Source organism: Opisthorchis viverrini, assembly GCF_000715545.1.
Source record: "Opisthorchis viverrini unplaced genomic scaffold opera_v5_156, whole genome shotgun sequence".
Classification (NCBI taxonomy): Eukaryota; Metazoa; Platyhelminthes; class Trematoda; order Opisthorchiida; family Opisthorchiidae; genus Opisthorchis; species Opisthorchis viverrini.
In genome coordinates, this window is record NW_008751814.1 from 969,568 (window position 1) to 988,655 (window position 19,088).

At 42.5% G+C, this 19,088-nt stretch overlaps 1 protein-coding gene across 1 annotated transcript in view; it reads right to left on the reverse strand.

Annotated features, from left to right (window-relative positions):
* The window catches only part of T265_07093 (hypothetical protein), a gene marked incomplete at both ends in the record, with an annotated part of 24,942 nt that extends 6,797 nt beyond the window's left edge, over nucleotides 1-18,145 (reverse strand). Inside the window, 3 exons of the mRNA XM_009172531.1 lie at nucleotides 6,692-6,765; nucleotides 17,465-17,583; nucleotides 17,977-18,145. Coding sequence (XP_009170795.1) covers nucleotides 6,692-6,765; nucleotides 17,465-17,583; nucleotides 17,977-18,145 — 362 coding nt within the window. The remainder of the gene's footprint in view (nucleotides 1-6,691; nucleotides 6,766-17,464; nucleotides 17,584-17,976) is intronic.
* Nucleotides 18,146-19,088: the final 943 nt, after the last annotated feature.

Sequence of the window (19,088 nt, forward strand, 5' to 3'; positions counted from 1 at the left end):
AGAGACTCTGTGGGTGTTGCGGGACACTCTCCAGTATAGCTCATTGGATCGGTGAGGTGCGCAAACCGTCACACCACGGTAAGTTCCAGTCTCTTCGTGACGGGCTACCATGCGGGAATTCGCGAACTCAAAACTGTCTACTGGATTTTCTTGAAATACGCACAGCTGGTTGTTCTTGGCTTTCCAACATAAATGGGTTTCATTTACAAAGGGAAATCTCCATTGAAAATCGTAAAATCTCCTCACACTGCCAGTATAGAGTTGACATATATCCACTCTTCAAACGAGGATATCAGTTGGATGAAACACACATCTCATTGTCATTGCCTCTAACTCACCACGGCAACCTATATCAGAGCTCAAAGTTTGAACGGATTCTCTGAGACCAAAATGTCCTATACCAACCTTCAGCGTCAGCACTGAATGGGCATTTTGCCAAACTATTCGTTTTGTACCCATCAGTGAGCTGGGTGTCTAGTTTTATTTTCCACTGATGTTAAACGCTACCTATCATTGTACCTTCAAAAGTATGAGTTCCAAACTGTCATGTCACGGCAGCAGCGGTGGACAAATTGAGATGAGTTGAAAGTATGGCGTTTGTGTATGTGCATCTATGTGTGGACGTGTGAATCATTGGGATTTTCTACTCTTACTCGCTGTCGGATGGATGAATTATCCCTAATTTTAATGGGTACCTGAATAACAATCGTTTTGTTTGTTGAAACCTGGTTCATTTTTCCGCATCATCGTGAACACTCAGTAGTCGGATACCATTGTCTGTTCAAAGAACAAGTAGTGAAAAGTATTTTTTTAGGGCTTTAATCAAACTGATTCGAAAGGCTGACAATAAAACAGCCCAGCGTCCAGCGGCCAATTTTCAATCTGGGGTAGTGGCGCACTGTATTTGACAGAATGAGTTTTCCAGACATGAAAGTGACCAACGAGGAACCGCATACTACTCTGGCGATATTGCACAAGAACACACAAATTTCACCCAGGATTTCGAACTGCCTTTTCATCCGTGAGTGTAAGTTTAAAACACTGCAAAAATCTTCAAAGACGGAGGTGAAATCTTCACGCACAAACCAAAGCCTTATTGGAATACCAGTCTTGTAGGTCTCAATTATCCCTTGATGAAACGAAAAATTGACATGCGTTCACAAGAATTCTATATAATCAGAATTTTTATGTCAGTTGTCCACAAGGTGGATAAGTTCAGTGAATTGCTCTTTACATTCATTACTGCGTGCTATATATTTTAATTTTGTTGCGTTAACTGAGCTCAATTTTGATTCAGGTCCTCATTCTGGTTTATATATATTATTTCTTCCAAGTCAACATTACAGCAACATCACTAGAAGTGACCTTTAGGAGGGGGGATCTATTTGGGGGCGACTGAGTTTTGGAGGACATTAGACATTTTCTAAGACACTTTAGTGGTCAACTTTTTTTAAAGACGTTTTCCGAGTTACAGCAACCTTTCAAGCATTTCATGGCCATTTCAGGAGAAAAATGCCTCTAGGACCAGACGAAATAATTTCTATCTTGAAAACGCTCTGTTGAAAAATCAAAGATGTCTGCACAAAAACGACCTTTACAGATCAAGTAACTTGCAATAAATACATGACGAGGAATAAAACTTGTTTTTTTATTGGAAGCAATGAACACGTTTACACCTCTTTCTCTGGCAGTCGGTTTTTCGATGAAACACTTATTTCTGTTTGAGTTAACTGGTTTCTCGGACCCCATTTTGAGGATTGAAAGACAATTTAAATGCCTCAATAGGTATTTTTTCAAAGAGTGTGGTATAATTAGCATTATATGTACATATATCCTCTTTGATTACAGTGGTGGTGAGGCGCTCATGGAAGAATGGTTAAATGTTCAAACTGCTAGCCAGAAGGTCGCGGGTTAGAGGCTGTTCGAGTTTCGAGAGATGCGCAATGCTGATGAGTCCCAACAAGGATGTTACAACTGTACAGTGTTTCTAGGACTTTCCGCACAGAGTGCTTCCATTTACAGAACGAAGTTTCCATTAAGCATTTTTTCTTGTTTGGCCTGTGGACGTGGTCACCCAAAATTAGCCGTCCTTTATGAGAAGTTTTCATTCAAGTGGATAACTGAATTTTTAAACAAGTATTCGGGTTTCATTTCAAACACCAGATGATATGTGACCATCGTCGAGCTTAAGTGATGATACCTTTGTCTGTCATCGGACAAGTCGGTGTGCTGCGCATTTTATGCATGAGTTCTTACACTTTGGAAGTAAACCTCAGCTGCGCATTTATACGAATGCGGCTAACGATTAAGTAATCGACGATTGGTTCCCTTCAAAGCACCCAAGTAGTAGAAAAACTGTCGTCTTTGCCTGTCTATATTAAGGTTCTTCATTCTCACGTATTCCATGTCATTGTTAGACTCGAAGGCCCAACAATGAATTTAAAAAAACACCTCTAATCCGTAGAAATACAACCGACGAAGTACTACCTTTATTAACTAAAACTCAAGTTTTCAAAATCACCAGAAGTATCTCCTGCACATCTAGGAAATGGTTATCCTTATGTTCCTGGGTCTAACTTTTTCACGTGAAGACTGTCTGGCAGGGTTAAGAAGTTCCCAGTTTTTTTCTATTGCAACTCATTTTTATCGTAACATAATATTTCGAAACATAAGGTATCATCCTTTATTGCTCAGCGACAATTAGAAGACTGAGGAACTGCTTTACTGTGAGAACAAGATTACCGTTTGTTCGTCAGATATTTTTGCAATGTGAAGGCCTTTAGCAGGACTAATAGACCAGAATTTTTCGGCAAACAGTAAATATTTCTTGGGAATACAGACCAGTAAGGTAACTTTATAGGTGAAACTATAATCTTCGCCGTTAGTTTTTCATTATTACGTTTGTGTGTAACAGGAAATCTTAATAATTTATCACACCAAGCCAGCGCTTTTTGCTCTGCTAACGACACGCATTTATTGTCCTCAGCCCAAGCGGAATTCAAATTTCGATAATTCATCTTGGGACTCAAGATTTCGAAGTATGGTGCACGTGGGCATACGTTTTCGTAATAGAATAAGCGAAAATATTATAGACAACCAGCGGACCAAACAGAACGGAACGGCAGTGGGATTCGAGCGTTTGTGGAACTGAGTCAAATAATCTGGACAATCTCTGCTGAAACAACCTTATGTTAATTCTATTACACTGCCATGGAAGTGATTAGATTGTGATGCCAACTGGAGAACCTTAATGTTATTATCTCCAGTGATGCGTTTGAAATCAGAATTGGGAACCCGTGTTCAAATTATTCCACCATTTTTGCGTTTTTCTGGGACTGTCGAAATGGAAAGTATTTTTCATAGGCTTCATAGCTTGAGTGGACAATGGAAAAGGTAAAAATATTCTTCTTGGTTAATTTTAGTGGATATGTTTCATCCGCAACTGATGTGGTACCCGGCTAGCTGGCACACCAAGCACTAATCAGATGAGAAGCTGTGTAATCTTGAACGGTGGTTACCGCGTGTCTGACTGCGCAAATCACCCCTGTACCTCTGTCGTTCAGCACGCAATATAGTTGATTCCGTTGTGGGAGACTTTCTCAAGTTTTGAAACATACACCAGAGATTTCATCCGAGCTGGCATGCGAATAAGAGGAAAATGTGGTGGGAATGTAAATCCCACGGAAGAAGCAGTTAGAGACTCCTTGGTACATTGATGAGCTCGTTTAACAGCTAATAACATGAACTAATTTATTTTGAAACCTTGGTACTTATTCCGATAATAAGTTTAATGTTTTACTCTTGTCTGTCGCCATTTAAAAATGCTGAATAATTTTGGTTATTCTGATTTATTTCCTTAGAGCCTTTGATAAACGAGGATCTCACACGTAGGCGCAGATTGCTTTGTTTCATGTGTTTCCCTTGCTGAAAACGCTCGCTGTAATCGCACATGCTGAATTACTTGCCAGGCTGCCAGGTAAGTGCACGTTTCAATTAAATTTTAAACTATTTACCACAAGAGCTTTGGGTTGGCGTCAGGCGGCATTCGTACCAAGGTAGCTACTTCATGTTACGCACGTGAAGCACGGAAGCCAAAACGCGGCAAGTGTTCCTAAAACATGCAGACAAACTTTCCTAGGACAAAGATAGACTGATTGTCATAAGCTGTTTCATAGGTTTGTTTTTCGACTGACTTTTACGCAACAATGAACAGAAAACAGTAATTGGGCACATTAGCAGCATTTAGCATTCCACACATCCCTTGTTGGAATCTTGGACTACCTTCTCAACGGCGTAAAGCTGCTAGAAGTGCAGTTCACGGAAATAATATTCTGGCGTCGATTTCTTCACAACTCATGAAGCACTAGAGCCACTTGATGGTTAAAACAACGCATTCACTTGTGATCAAGCAAATTTATTTCGAAAAGAACATAACGTAGTAATAATTACAGGCAGAAATTATCTCTTCATAATGGATATTAAGTCGATTGGTTGAATGAGTGGCGCGCGAGTCGCATTCCAACTCATTAAACGTTTATTTATGGTCCATTGATTGTGGAGAGAATCAATCGAATTAAATCATTGTACATGTGTCTCCCAAATGAAAAATTTAGCGTGGAAAGGGACACATTACAATTACCTTATTTCGACACCGCTTTTCCCGCTGACTGAATTATCATCTGAGGATTCTGCGCTCCGTGTCTTGGTTGATGCACAGGTTTAGCCGCCTCTTTACTTAAACCATAACATCTGACGCCTAATATTCTAGTAATTGATCTAGAAACTTTGTTTCCTGGAATCATAAACTGAATTAGGAAGGCCTCCTAATAAACAATCCAACCGAATACGTGGTGAAAACGAGTCGTGCAGGTGGTTCTCGTTAACCTAGGATTTACCCGCCTTAATTAAACGGGGATGGACATATAGCATTTGTAGCAACTGGATTATTTTTCTACGTGTGTGGACGTGCGCGTGATCTGCCTCATATATTTTATACAAGCTCAGTGATTTGGAATATTTTTCTTCTTATACGTCTCTTGGGACTAGCTGCTGAATCAGATCAACAATGATTGGCTCCAGCTGGTGCTTAGTCTACTCTTGTGCACCAAGTTGTAGGCCAAAACATCACGCTCAATTAGAAAAAAAGAACACATGCGATTTTTCATCCCTGGTTTGTCTGCTGCGGCAAAACCCACCTAATTAGGTGGGTGGCACCAGATGTTGTTTGATTACCCCAAGGCGTAAATCGGAGGAAGTGTTACAACTTCCCCTATCCCTGAGATATGCTTAGAGTAAACACGAAGTAAAAATACACACACACGCACAACTACATTTCACCGATCTAACAGTGTATGCGGGTTTGACGAACCAATGGTTAGACCATAACGGAAATGAGATTTAGCACTGGCGACACGCAGTGGACTGTCTACTAATAGAATTAGTTTGAGTGAGTGGCTTTGATTGGTTATCTCGAACAACAATGCTATTAACAAGATATTTTGATTTGTCAGAAAAAATTCGGGTATACTGAGCTTTCAGATACTATTGGTTTGTTGCTCAACGGGACGAAACCTGCATTTTTATGTATTCTGTTACACCTTTTTGTTGTTATGAAGGAGAAAACTTTGTTAAAGGGAAGTGTACGACCATCACGCGAAGAAACGTCCGACACTGGGCGAATGGCCATTTAACCTGACTTGCAAAGGATAGTCCGTTTATGATTGCACTGAAAAGAGGCTCTCCGGATATACTGGAAGTAATATGCCACTTGCTTGTAAGGTGTACTCGACGAATTCCCCAAAACCAACAACGGTTAAATCATTTAAATCGTTTATGCCTCGTCTGATTAACGAGTGCCTTTGTTGATTACAAACTTCCGCCTGTATGAGCACGTGATCAAATGTAGTGTCATTTACAGCGACTACGAAGGTCAATAGGGAGAAATCGATGAAACCGACAGATACACTCATTTGCACACCTATTGGTCTTCCTGAGCAACTCAACTGAATCTTCGTTTATGATATTCTCCAACTGAATGTGCTGCACAAAGGCCGCTTCATGTTTCAGTTTGCGCGATATTCGAGATATCACAGTGTATTTTCATAAAGGAAAATACTCATGAGGTTAATGTGCTGCCAAAGGCCGCTTCATGTTTCAGTTTGCGCGATATTCGAGATATCACAGTGTATTTTCATAAAGGAAAATACTCATGAGGTTGATGAAGAGGGGATGGTTTTGCCACGGTTTGCCTCCATGACATTTTCTACTTGAGTGGTCTCCGATCATGATGAAGAGGAGCAGTTTAGGTTTACAACAACGGTAACGCCCGAATGGGCGACTGCCGCTGAGGATGGTACTCGTGTAACCTACATTTGGTCGCTATTCAAACACCCAAGCACCCTATTCTAAGACTGGTGATCCTTCGTTGCCTTGCTCATAAGTAGCGTTTCCTGAGTTCAAAGAAGGCCGTATCCCTACAGATTGTCACCGAAGTTACAAATTCAATCAACCTTAACGCTAGAGATTATCACTTCCATGTAGCAACGATATTCTGTTGCACAACAAAGTGCGTTGGTCGCTCAAAGCTATCTTTTTCATCCACTTCTTGGGCCTTTGTTAGGCATTGTTAAACAGTCTTCTTCAAAGACAAATAGATTCCTCTCTTTCTACAGAGAGTGAGAAAGACACCCACGGCAAGCCGGCAACTGCGGGACAAACTGGTCGTGAGGAGGTCAACACCATATCCATCGACAAATTATCTCTAATCTTGGAAAAAAAATGAACTAAATAAGAGAATTTTTACCGCTTCTGTGATCTCACTACATTCGATGAAGGCAAAGGAAATTTTCGAGCACATGTGATACCAATGAAAATTGACATGATTGCACTATTTTATGGGGTCATCTCTACGAGAATGGAATTGCGTTTGGTGGATTTCTGCTCTCCCCCATCTGTGCTGATATAGATATCTCTCAGTAAGAATAGCCACTGAAACTATGAGAAGATGGGATTACTACAGCATTTTCAAGCCAGAGCTGATTTGTATCACCAAGATAGCGAGTTCAACCATGTCATCATCACCATCATCAGCAACACATAGACACGAGGACACTTAGGGCCATCAGTCAAGGCCTTTGGCTCAAAAGCCTAACTGCAAGGCAGCGATGTTTGGTGGGACATAAAAATGAATTATGATTTCTCCGAAAAGTCGCCACATGTTCCAACCCCCAACCTAGGAGATTGTGCTTGTCAGACCTCCAACCATTGACCAACCTGGTTTAAGAAACCCTGTAAGTTTCGCGAGAGCACCCTCCAGTATAGCTCACTGGGTCGCTGTGGTGCGCAACCCATCATACCACGGTAAGATCCAACATCTTCGTGACGGTTCTAACCATGTGCCGACATTCCAACCATGGTCACGAGCTGTCACGCGGCCTCTAATTTAGGCACTTCTCTCGGTCTATTGAGCAGAACCGTCTTCATCTTGGCGCTGAACCACCAACAAACTGAGGACTTATTCAACCGCCGTATGGTCATTTCGCTCTGGCTTATTCGAGGTACGAACAAAAGCGCAGTGTGTCCGACTAGATTTTTCAGTAAACAATGTGCTTCCGTAAATGACGCTTTCCTTTTATTTGCCTTGCGTTTGACTGAGTTTTGATGCAAGAACAAAGTCGTCCCAACTCATAACTATAAATCATTCGTACATGCTCTTTCTTCTGAGCGGCGCAAGGCTACCGTTTTTTGTCAGAGGGAGAAGATTGATATAAGTTGGGAGTAGATCAAATTTAAAAAATCGCCCGAAGATTTGCTGTTTGTCGATAAATCTAAGTTAAAAAAGTTCCTGACTTTCTAAAGCACGTTTCGCTGACTTTGCATTTACTTTTCTTTATTCTAATAATTTTTTTCATTCAAACATGTCCCGGAGCTTTGCGGCTTCTCTCCCCATGGATCATCAAACTTGGACATCTAGGTCATGTCAACCTCCGGCTAATCAAATTTACCACACATCAGTACAACTACAAATGGGAATCTCCCATGTCCTTTCTTCAGAGCGCGAAACGTGTCAACCACTCTCATAATTCGCTCATTCAAGTAGCGTTTCGTGTGTGCTGTCCAAATTTGGGTGCCCGGAGCATGCTGATTTGAACAACAGTCTAATAAAGCCTCGGCTGGGGGTAAGGCGTCATGTCGGAAGTGGCAGATGGCACACTGACAAGCTATCTGGACACAAATGTAACAACAACCATCTATAAGCGCATGGTAGTTCATCCAGTGGCTTATAAAATGTTAAAGTTGCCAGCCCCGAGCTTACATTCCCGGCACTCCTGGTCTATTCTTCCTCCCCCTATCCCGACGCAATTATTCTGATTGGTTCATACCAAAGGGGGATTCCAGCTCCACTCTTACTGATGACTGTTGGTAGTTTTCTGGAGTTTGAACCTTGGATGTCTAACATGCGCCCTGTCTAAGGTACAGGTATTATTACCGCTGAGTGAAATGGGCTTCTCATAATCTACTCAGCAAGACAGCACTCCAGGTTAAAATCCCGCAAGCTCTGGCATCTAAATTGTTTTCGCGATCTAAAAAGCGAGTGATGGAACCCTTTTTGATGAACAAAGTTTGCTGTTCCTGTGTCTAAGTTCCGGTCAAGAACGAAGCCACGCTTGCTCAGTTGGCGGTCATCAATCGAAAGGAGCCTATTCATCCTATTTATATGACATAGAAATGCCAGATTGATGGGAGGACTTTTGTCCGTTTAACTTACCGACAGTTGGTGGAGTAAGCACTGACGAATTCTCGACAACGGTTCAATCATCGAATTCCTGAGAGACATCAGGTTTTCAGATTTTAAATTCGAAATCAAAGGGCAAATTTCATGACGGCAAAAGTCCCCTATAGGCTTTATTTTACACGTCATTAGAAACTCCAGAAAGCCCCAAATGCGGAAGTGCACTCAAATAGGCATCTTATCGCCTCTTAAGTGCCGAGATGTCGGAATGACAACGTATCTGTTTCATCGTGTTCCTCACAAAGAACTCTATCATCAACCTTACAATAGAAGGACCTACCGTCCATCCATTTAAATCAGTATTTCTCACTTGTTAATTGTGCTGTAACAATTTTTCTGAATTACGCATTGTGTGGGGAGTCGGCCGGTTTTCAGTTAATCACCCATATTTCACTGGACCGCATAGTAGTTCCACGCTAAATGCGGCGCCTATCTTCCGTATATGATTTGAAGCGCGCAGGTTTTGATTCGTCACTCAAACTGTTCACGGTGTGGGCGGTTTTGAAATTTGAGTTTGCATGCACATGAATCTTGAGTGAACTGTTTTCCGCTTTGCTTTTGCAATTATTCTCTTTAGTCCGCCCCAAAGAGACAGAAAATCTTGTTTTGGGCCAAAGAGAATAAATGTGCCAGAACAGAAGAACTGTTCGGGCGAATCCGACACGACATGAATGTAGGTTCATCCATTTGGCATAATTAGCGGAATCAAGATTTATTTGACCCAGGTTTTGGATATATCTCACACAGAGGAGTTGAAACATTCTTACTGGTTCAAAAATACAGATGAGACTCCTGCGAGCTTACTGGACCCCAAGGCCCAGTTTCCCTTTAAACCCACCCGCATGAATTGGCCTTCTCTTCTGCCGTCCATTCTGCAAGACGAAAGTATTCCACATCAACACCACGCTCGTTTAAACAGTCCACCTCTTATTTTGTCCTGATTCACTTATTTTGGTAAGTCCACACCAAAGAAAGGAAAGACTGGACTCAAGTTTCTCCCTTATTAGAGCTTATCAGCAGTGCATATCCTAAGCATTGTCAGACCTGAAACTCCGGCTACAGCCAATCCACCGGCTCTCACTGGACATATCCGATATATCCTATCTGAGCAGGCAGTAGCATTCACTCTTGAGTGATACGGTCAGTTTACCCAGCGGCTCGAACGATGACTCAATAGCCATCCTGGTTGCGCCGGTCGATTTAACTGTCAGTGCGGTCAGCATGTGAATTCTCTAATGATGAGTGCGAAACACGAGTCCATTGCTAGCCCCCTTTGCACCAAGACAGCTAATAACTTTTCAAACAAGAGCTGTGTGGATCCGAATTCTACAACTACAGCAAATTCACTTGAAGGGGGCAACTGTGGCATCCCAATGACGGCTTTTGGATCATCCTGGTGGCCACTACCCGCAGATTGGAAGCCACTGCTCTTCATACCTTCAGGTCGTTCAGCCAACATTCTTTATACTCTTTTCTTCATTATGAATTCAAATACAGTTATTCTCAATGGCACGAGTACAAATTATAGTGGTAAGACGCGTTAAACAAATCTGATTTATTGTAACACATATTACGGCCATATATACATTGTAATTTCCAAAGAAAACGTATGTCGATTTAGTTGAGATAATGGTGTGTGCGTAGCTAGGAAATTATACAGGTCCTGGCACTCATTACTGAATTGTAAACAATGACACTGTAATGCATGCTTGGTTCTCAAAATGCCCAACAAAATGGTGGAACCCAGCTGAAACGGGGTAGAGGAAAATTCTCTAGTCCACAGGCAATCAGACAAGAGCGAACACTGCCGCATCGAAAAAAGGATCTTTATTATGAGGTGTTCTCTAGCAAGATTTTACTTCAGTTCCCTGGATCCAGCTACTCTCGCTCAGGAAAAGCAGCTCTATACTGAAGCCCCTCTCAAGCAAGCCACAGGTTTCGTTCCGCACCAAGTACCAGACTGTCACCCACCTCTTCAAGATCAGTGTGAAGGTAACTGAATAGGCACTGATAGATTTTTATTGACTGGGGATCAGCCTCAGCTTGACATGAACTCGACTACACATCATGTCTAAGTCACTTGCTACCAGTTCACAATTTTCTACGGTGTTCAGACATGGCCGATATTTCCTGTTTACAACTCCTCCCTGCAGTGACAAAAAGATGGCTTTGTAACTCACGTTGGGATTTCCATTCTACACCTCTCTAAAATTACTCGATCCACCGCTTATTTCGTCTTTAACAATGACGCGGTAATCGAGTAGAAATTTCCAGTAGATTACAAGTGCTTTGAGGATAATGACTATCGCACAGACGGAGCTACCTTTTTTACCGTATTGTTCAGTCACCGCTACCATACCTTCACTTATTAAAAAGACTGGAATAAACAGCACCAGATCAGTGAATACTAAAACTTTAAACTAGCCTTCCGTTTGTCAACGGAGAATTGTGATCTGATTCGTAGCCAAAATCCCCGCCTCCTCTTATTCACTTCTCCGGAAAGTTCGCTGATTTAAGGCGCACAAAATCGAATATAATCCAAGGGCGGGAAATTTAGACTGAAAATGATTTCCACATTGTTATGTGAACCAAACTGCATGTCCCTGGGGGGCCTTGTCAAAGTCTACACGAATACGTTTAAAACGGATACTTTAAGCCGGTTGTCGGATGTCAGTTGTAGGCAGATGCAGAGGATAAAGAACAGCGTGATTGTATGCCTTGCTTGCAGTTCTTCCAAATTTCTCGTTTGCGAAATTTTGAAACAGACCGGAAAAAATCCACTAATTTCTGAAGCGTCTATCTGACAGTGGCTCACTCAAATGAGTCAAATTTTTTTTGTGAATAGTACTCATCATAAAACTGCAAAGGAATTAAATGAAACTCTATGACTCACTAGTCTGGAGCAGATGTGCTTACTGCTGACTATGGTACCGACAAATAAGCCCCTACAAGCTCCATCCCACTAAGAAAACTCATCCGAACCGCAATTGTAATGTGGGAATGGTGATCATTCATCTTGTAGCTAGCAGTCTTGACTGTGGCAGTTTTCGTTTATAGAGGAACACTGAACCCTAAACTATGCACAGTTATCCTCCTAGTTTTCACCAATAGGTCTCTCAACCATGAAGTACGCAGCGGTCTAGCGAGACCAACCATAAAAGCCTGACTAACATGCTTCAGTATTATCGATTCACCCTGCTCACAATATCGATTTCAAGTCCGTATTCTCGGATAAGATGATGACGCGCAATATCACCTGTACCATTTTTTATATCATTTTCTTTGGTATGTAGGGCTTTGGGTCACTAATTTGGATTCGAATCGCCTCTGCGATCCGTAGTAGTTTGGATTGTATCAGCTGTGAACGGTTTGGAGCTATATGTCGTCAGATGTCCACTCTTTGTTGATTATGTAGCTGGTTTCGTTCAGATGTGATGCAATCACAATTGAGCCCAGTGTCTTCTAACCGCCACATCCTCGTATTCCATCCGACAAACACCTTATCGCATTAGCAACAAGTGAGTACACAGAGAAAACGGTGGTAGAAATTGGCAGTTAGCCCTTCAAGAAGGAACCTGATTATGGAGCACAGATTACTGGACCTGTATATCCTATTACTATCGTTGGACGGCTTGTATCAGCTAATCGTGCCTGTCTTTAGCGGTAGATCACAGTTCTCGGCTGAAAGCACCTCCAAAAGGATAACCACAGTAATTATTCCCGAGCCGTTTGGGAATGACCACAATATTTATGTGGTAGGGGTGTATGGATATCATACTTGTTTAAGTATGGCAGAACAAACGACGCAGCTTTCAGGGATAAAAAAGGAACCAACATGCGAGTGACAGATTAACGTTGACACTGGTGTCATTTTATTCAGTGAATTATATTTAGTTGACCGAAATCATCCGTTCAGAACGAAACAGCTGTTAGCTTGCAGTTGAACATGCTTCACATAGCAGTCATTCTGGCGGTGTTTCGACAACAAGGTGAGTTGCTGCCAGCTTGTATGCAGAGTTACTTGGAGTTACTAGGGCTGTGTATTGCTATGTATCAAGAGGCAGAGATAGAAGGTACGCATTGCCTTTTTACTGGGACTTTCTCCTGGTGAATGTCTAGTCTGTCGTTATCTGAACCAAAAGTCACTCCATTCTTCACTAACAATTAACTGGTTCCTGGAGGAAAATTTGCAGACTGAGGAACACCACATAAATTTTGGGTCACATATGGAAGTTGTAAAATGGGGTGAGGGTCAAATTAGCACTTCTTGATCCCCAAAGACCACTGGAGTGCATTCGAGAATGTGAGGTTATGTCCAAATGCATTTGGGCAAACGACACGCTAATACTATTTACTAAGGTGTTTCTACCTTGAAGGGTAGCTCTTAAGATTCCGCATCCCCATAACTGATGTTGTTCCCCAATAAAATCAGCCTACCGGAATATGAAGTTTCAACGGTTTTGTCTAATTTTAGCCCTAATCCGATCCGAACCTCCAAATATGCACCAAATTGAAACGAGGTAGGACAAATCCACTCCTTTACCTATTAAATTATCACTAAGGAAAGACTCAGCTGTAATCCAAATGAATCTCTCGTTCATGATATTCATCAACTGAATGTGCTGCACGAAGGCCACCTCATGTTTCAGTTGGTATGATATTCAAGGTGTCGCATATTTTCATAGCAATTTTGCTAGAAACTCTTCGACGGCTCATGCGTTGGGCTCATCAGATAGGCACAGTCTCTGAATGTCCGGCAACGTAATCTTCTTTATGAGACTAAATTGTAACGAATTTGCAGAATACGCTAATTTGCATACCCGTTTAGCATGCTACACTGTAGAAAACTGATCAGTCTAGCGTTCAAGCACAAGTCTCTTCTAACCAATGCATTTTCTTCGAATGGCCTTCTAATACTTTTCGGAAGAGAGTACTGTGAACAAATAGTTATTAGTTCGAGGACGGTGAAACTTACTCACGAAATAACCTGCGGTGAAGCGTGCGAACCACTAAGGGATAAAAATTCGTGGGTGCAGTGTCAACAGCTCATGAAAAATGTGAATGCAGCCGGTTCATCTTTGTTTATCTGACTATAGAGAATGGTTTGGAGAGGTGACAGTAGTAGCCATAATTACCAAAATGAAGCGGGTAGAGAGAATGTGTAGACTAGATGACGAATCCAACCGTGAATCGATGACGTTGACAGGTGTGCATGCAGTTTTCACGCATCCTCACGCATGATGAAAATTTAAAGAGTGTTATCGGACAAAGCGAATGAGGATTCCACCCATCCACGCTAAATTAGGCCTGGACAGTTCCGATCTATAATTCCATCTTTCCGGACAAGGCTCATGCTCGATGGAACGTTTCGGAAGGACTAAATTAGCAGCATAAGGTAATAGCGCGGTAAAAGACAAGTGATTATTCCCGCACCTCTCATTAAAAGGGACATATCTTTCTACAACCATTTGTCCCCACCCAATATTTGTGCTATTCACATTCAATTGTGTCGCCAGTTATTCACGTTCAGTTGTGTCGCCAAATATAGTCTGTCCTTGTGATTGGTGCTCATCCCAACCAACAGTTTCTCACACCGTAAACTTAATCCACATGTACCCACGCCTAAGTACCCAAACCGGCAATCGGATAAACTTATTCAGAGTACTCAGTACTCAGAGTGGCAGTAGCCGTTTGGATGGCAGAGGTCGCACAAGTTAATTGGGACACTCGCTACACTTTGTGCGCATTCCTAGACTAATTACATCTGAGTGTCTGTGTTATGTACACGTGTTGTCGGTTGAATTGACCTGATAGCTGACACGGCCCGTCCGGGGCCGTGGTTGACTTTACTACCGTGGTGTGACGACCCTGGACTCTGTAGGTCACCTCGTGTATCAGTACATCTGCTGTCATGTTTTATTCTCATCTGTACGCGCCAGATTGTCACCCGGATTTGTTTCCACTTTCTCAGAATGAACAACAGAGAATGTCTAACTTCTCTGCAGCTGCAAGGTTGTCACCGACTGGGTGGACGAATTCGTCTAGGATACCAATACAGCCCACGGTCTACGACTGCATTCCACAGTCTACAGTCAATACGATCTATACAGTTTTATAGGTATCGGCAATCCTCTTATATAGTCTGGGTAGATCTTTTGGTTAGTTGGAGTGCGTCCAGCAAGGTATCATTTGGAATCTCACATTGTTTAGCTGTATGCCGTGTTGTCTGCTATGTTTGATGTGACCTGCAGGTTTGCTATCTCCAACCTGAAGCTAAAGAATGGGTTACAGCACTTGAATCCCAATGTCTCCATAGAAGGATATAGGCTGGTATTGTAAGGCACATGAATGAATAAACTGTTCCCCCATTCGGCTGCTACTCTATTTTCAGTTTGAACTAGGAGGAATGATATCCACTGTTTTCGACAAATACATTCATTTGCAAATCAATTTGGTTTTCACGGAAGACTCAAATGATGAGCCCCAAGAAGGTCGAAACCGGTCGTGGGCTACAGAAGAGTTTTCAGCAACCTTTTGAGTAGTTTCCTATATGAAGATATCCACTGTTGCCCTCACTCTGCTACCATGAACCGTTTCTTTTCCCAGGTAGTTTCCGTTCTTTGCTTTTCCTGTCTGTCCGTAGGTTTTTCTTCTTCAGGTATGTTATAACCCGGGTTTTGTGAGGCAAGGAGATGACCGACTGCCTGTTTATTGTATGTTGATCTGAGGAAATCGTACAAGAATTCAGAGTGTGCAACGGTATAATTGGATTAACCAATTAGAAAACGTGCGAGTTCAGGGTGGTTTTGGTGATTGTAGACATCCTAACTGATCGGTAGGTGTGGACAGAGTCAACGTGACTCACCGGCCAGTGGCGTGACCAAGTAAATAAATCAGGCTGGTCTGTGCAGCGTGATGTCGATCTCCGCAGCTAGCTTCACCACGAATAAGGAATGAGTGAAATGGCTTGTATTATCTTATTCCGTTTTTTTTTCGAAGGGATTTGAAATGGTCGTTTGAAACTGCTGGGCCTTACAAGCTACGAAAACCCAATGTTGGCGAAAAACATTCACTAGCAACTTGACTTGATGTTAAGCCAAGTTTCGTCGGCTTTCTGTGATAGATCTCTACGACCCCAAGGGATCGCAGCTTAGCGGTTCCTCTTTAGAGTTCCCATAATTTTCTACATAGTAAGATTGGACTAAACATATCGACTGTTCTGTTTTTATTTGTTGCTAAGCCAGAGAACTTACGCAGCAGTCACTTTAAGATAAGTACTGCACAATGCGGCATTAGAGCTCGTCAATATCAGTTTATTCTACCGATGCTGGGTTTGAAGTTGTTTTTGTGTTGGTATCCGAGAGTAACTATTCGTGAGAGACCCATTCTGTTCGCATTGCGAAATCTAACTCACTTGTAGGAGAAGGTATTCAACAAGTCACCGAGACAAGTCCCTTAATGGTCCACAGTTCATTTCAGACCAGTTCCAGTGGTATTTCTTTTTGAGATTTGTTAAACGACTCGTTTATAAATATGAAACAGCGTGAAGTTTGTAAGCGACAGTGGGCTATCGGGCCATTTTCACGATAAATTGCTGGTTCACTATGATCACATTAATTCTGTTAACTTACTGAATGATGAGTGGACACACAGACGGCCAGGAGCAGAGAATGATCAAATGTACACAGAATGCATGCCACAGTTTGACACTATGCATGTATCAGGGGCATTCAGATCAACTCTAGGAACACAGGAGCGAGACGATTCATCATATGTGAATACTAACCGGGTCCCGGAAGCTCCTGTGTGTGTGGTACAAGACCGTAAGAATAACCCGTGTTACCCTCATAAGAAGGACCGTACTGTCCGCCAAATAACATAGGGTTTCTAGAAGTAATTTCTGTTTTAAGCGCTCAGTGCAAATCACAAGTTGGTTGTGTCTTTTCACATGACGAGGAGGACGCTGTTCCTAATTTTCATCGTCACAAGGCTCTCGGATGATGCACAGTGCTGACATCTGGCACACAGGCTAGATAGCCACTACTCACTACCAGTTGTGCGTTAGCCTACCCGCAGCAATAGCTCACGTTAATATCTACGGATTTCAAAGCTGAGAGGGGACACAACGAAACTAGGAGGACCACAACTAGTAATTGAGCCACAGGTAAAGGTACAGAGGTCTCAGTCCATATTTGAAAACTTCTCTTTTGCGAAGCATTTTCCGGAATTACCAAACCTTGTTTTCTAGTAAGTACACTCGAGAACACGGTTCAAGAAATCATTTTCGAAGACATCATCGACTTCAGATTGACTGCGGGTAATTTGAACGTGCTTGCGGAATATTGCCCCCATTAAACTACCCAAAGCTGCCGATTAGTAACATCTAAATCTTACGGCTTCACTTATCCACAACACCACCCTAAAAATATAGTCTAACATATTTAAGCTTGCGGTTCTCCGAATAAATTATTTCAGGGCATTATTGATCCATTGACTATCGGTTTCCTCAAGCTACTTACCACGGCACAACTAGACATCTGGGTTCTGTGACACACCTAGAATCAGTCGAATCCAACAAACATGTGCACCACACTGCGAATTACGCTCTCACCCTCTTGGGCAAATTTTCAGCATCGCCACGGTTGGCGCATATCGGAATACCACCCCACCTACATGATTGTACGAAAGATTGAACCACATTAGCCAATCAGAAGACAGACGACGTCGCACTTCCGCACAGCACCGTGCTGATGCACGGGTACCACACCAATCAACATCACTGTGCTCCGGGGCTGATAGGAAGGGGGGACATAGACAAAGACACGGCACAAAATAAAAATTATACCTTCTTTTAAATCGTACAACTTGCACATGTGCTGGCATGTTTTTTGAGCGTGATATCTATTCCGAAAATCTTCGCACAAATCTTGATTATCTGGCTGCTTTAGAACACACCCCATTAGTAAATCAACAAAACCATTTCCCCACGTGGTCACACAAAGCCATTGAGGAAGTGAGTTGTAGCTGGCCCACAAATCCGACCGCTAATCAACACACAAACTACCTAGCCAATCTTTGGGAGTATGCGAACCTTCTTCCATCGTCTTATCAGGATACAACTTGGACTGCGAACACCTCAAGCGGATCGCGAAAACAGGGAGCCGACCAATCCTTCTTCGTCTTACCAGCTTCCCATGAAGTGATAAGTACAGCTATCGGTTCTTCCGTCGTTAAATCAAACAACCCGGCTGATTCTTTATACTGGCAACCGAAAGAGCCGATGGAAGTGATGGATTGCTCTTCTAGTGAGGTACCCGGAGAGGATGGTTTGTTGGGGTCCTTAACTGACTGCATGGCCCCTAGCCCAAAGCAATCAGCTGCACTTGCGGCATATTTGAGCGTGGATAAAAAGAGCACAACCGAAGGGGAAGAATCGAAAGAAGGTGAGTCCAGTTTACAGAGTTACACCTAAAATCGGGTGAAACTGCTCAGATTTGAGGTGTGATCCCCTGCCCACAAGATACCTGGTCCTGTAGAGCATGGTGGTTCTTTGTTCACTGTAGTCGAACAAAGTTAAGTTCTGGATCAATTGTCAGAAGGATGATTTATAGATTTTTGAAGCTCGATATGTCAACGTATCGTTCTAAATCTGATCGAAATCGTGTCGGCTACATTAGCGACAACGAGCATCAGCTACTGCTGTAGAATGCTCGATGTAAATCACATGTAAACACATGAGGAATTCCACTCGGTATTCACACCCATATAAGTCGTTGAACGGATATTAAGGTATCGGTTCGGGATATAGCTGCACGAGTTAAGTTGAAAAGATGAAAATTATAACCATTCCAACCATCACCGGCGGTACACGTTGAACGAACTGCTAGCTCGGCGCGAATGGGCTACTTTCACTGAAGACTAGTTTTGAAATACAAGGAAGCATCAGCTAGGCAGCTGAATGATTCTTCGTTTGGACGTTGCACCACCGACTTGCAGACAACGCAAAACCATGTTAGCGCATTGTTTTACGGAGCCTATGCGCCTTGGCTGGATGTCGTCCTTCCTGGTCATGTTACTCATACGTCGTAAGTAGCCCCATATCAAAATACCGAAGACTTTCATCAGTGTCTGGCAATCAAGCTTTCTAGTTCACATAAATTCGTGCTCGGACTGATCAGCTCTTGATCAACTCTTGCCCAAGATCGACCTCTTACCACTTACTTCTCCAGAAGAAATATCACTAAGACTGTTTCCTCAACATGTTATTTGGGGTTTTACTCCAATACGAAGGCGGAAA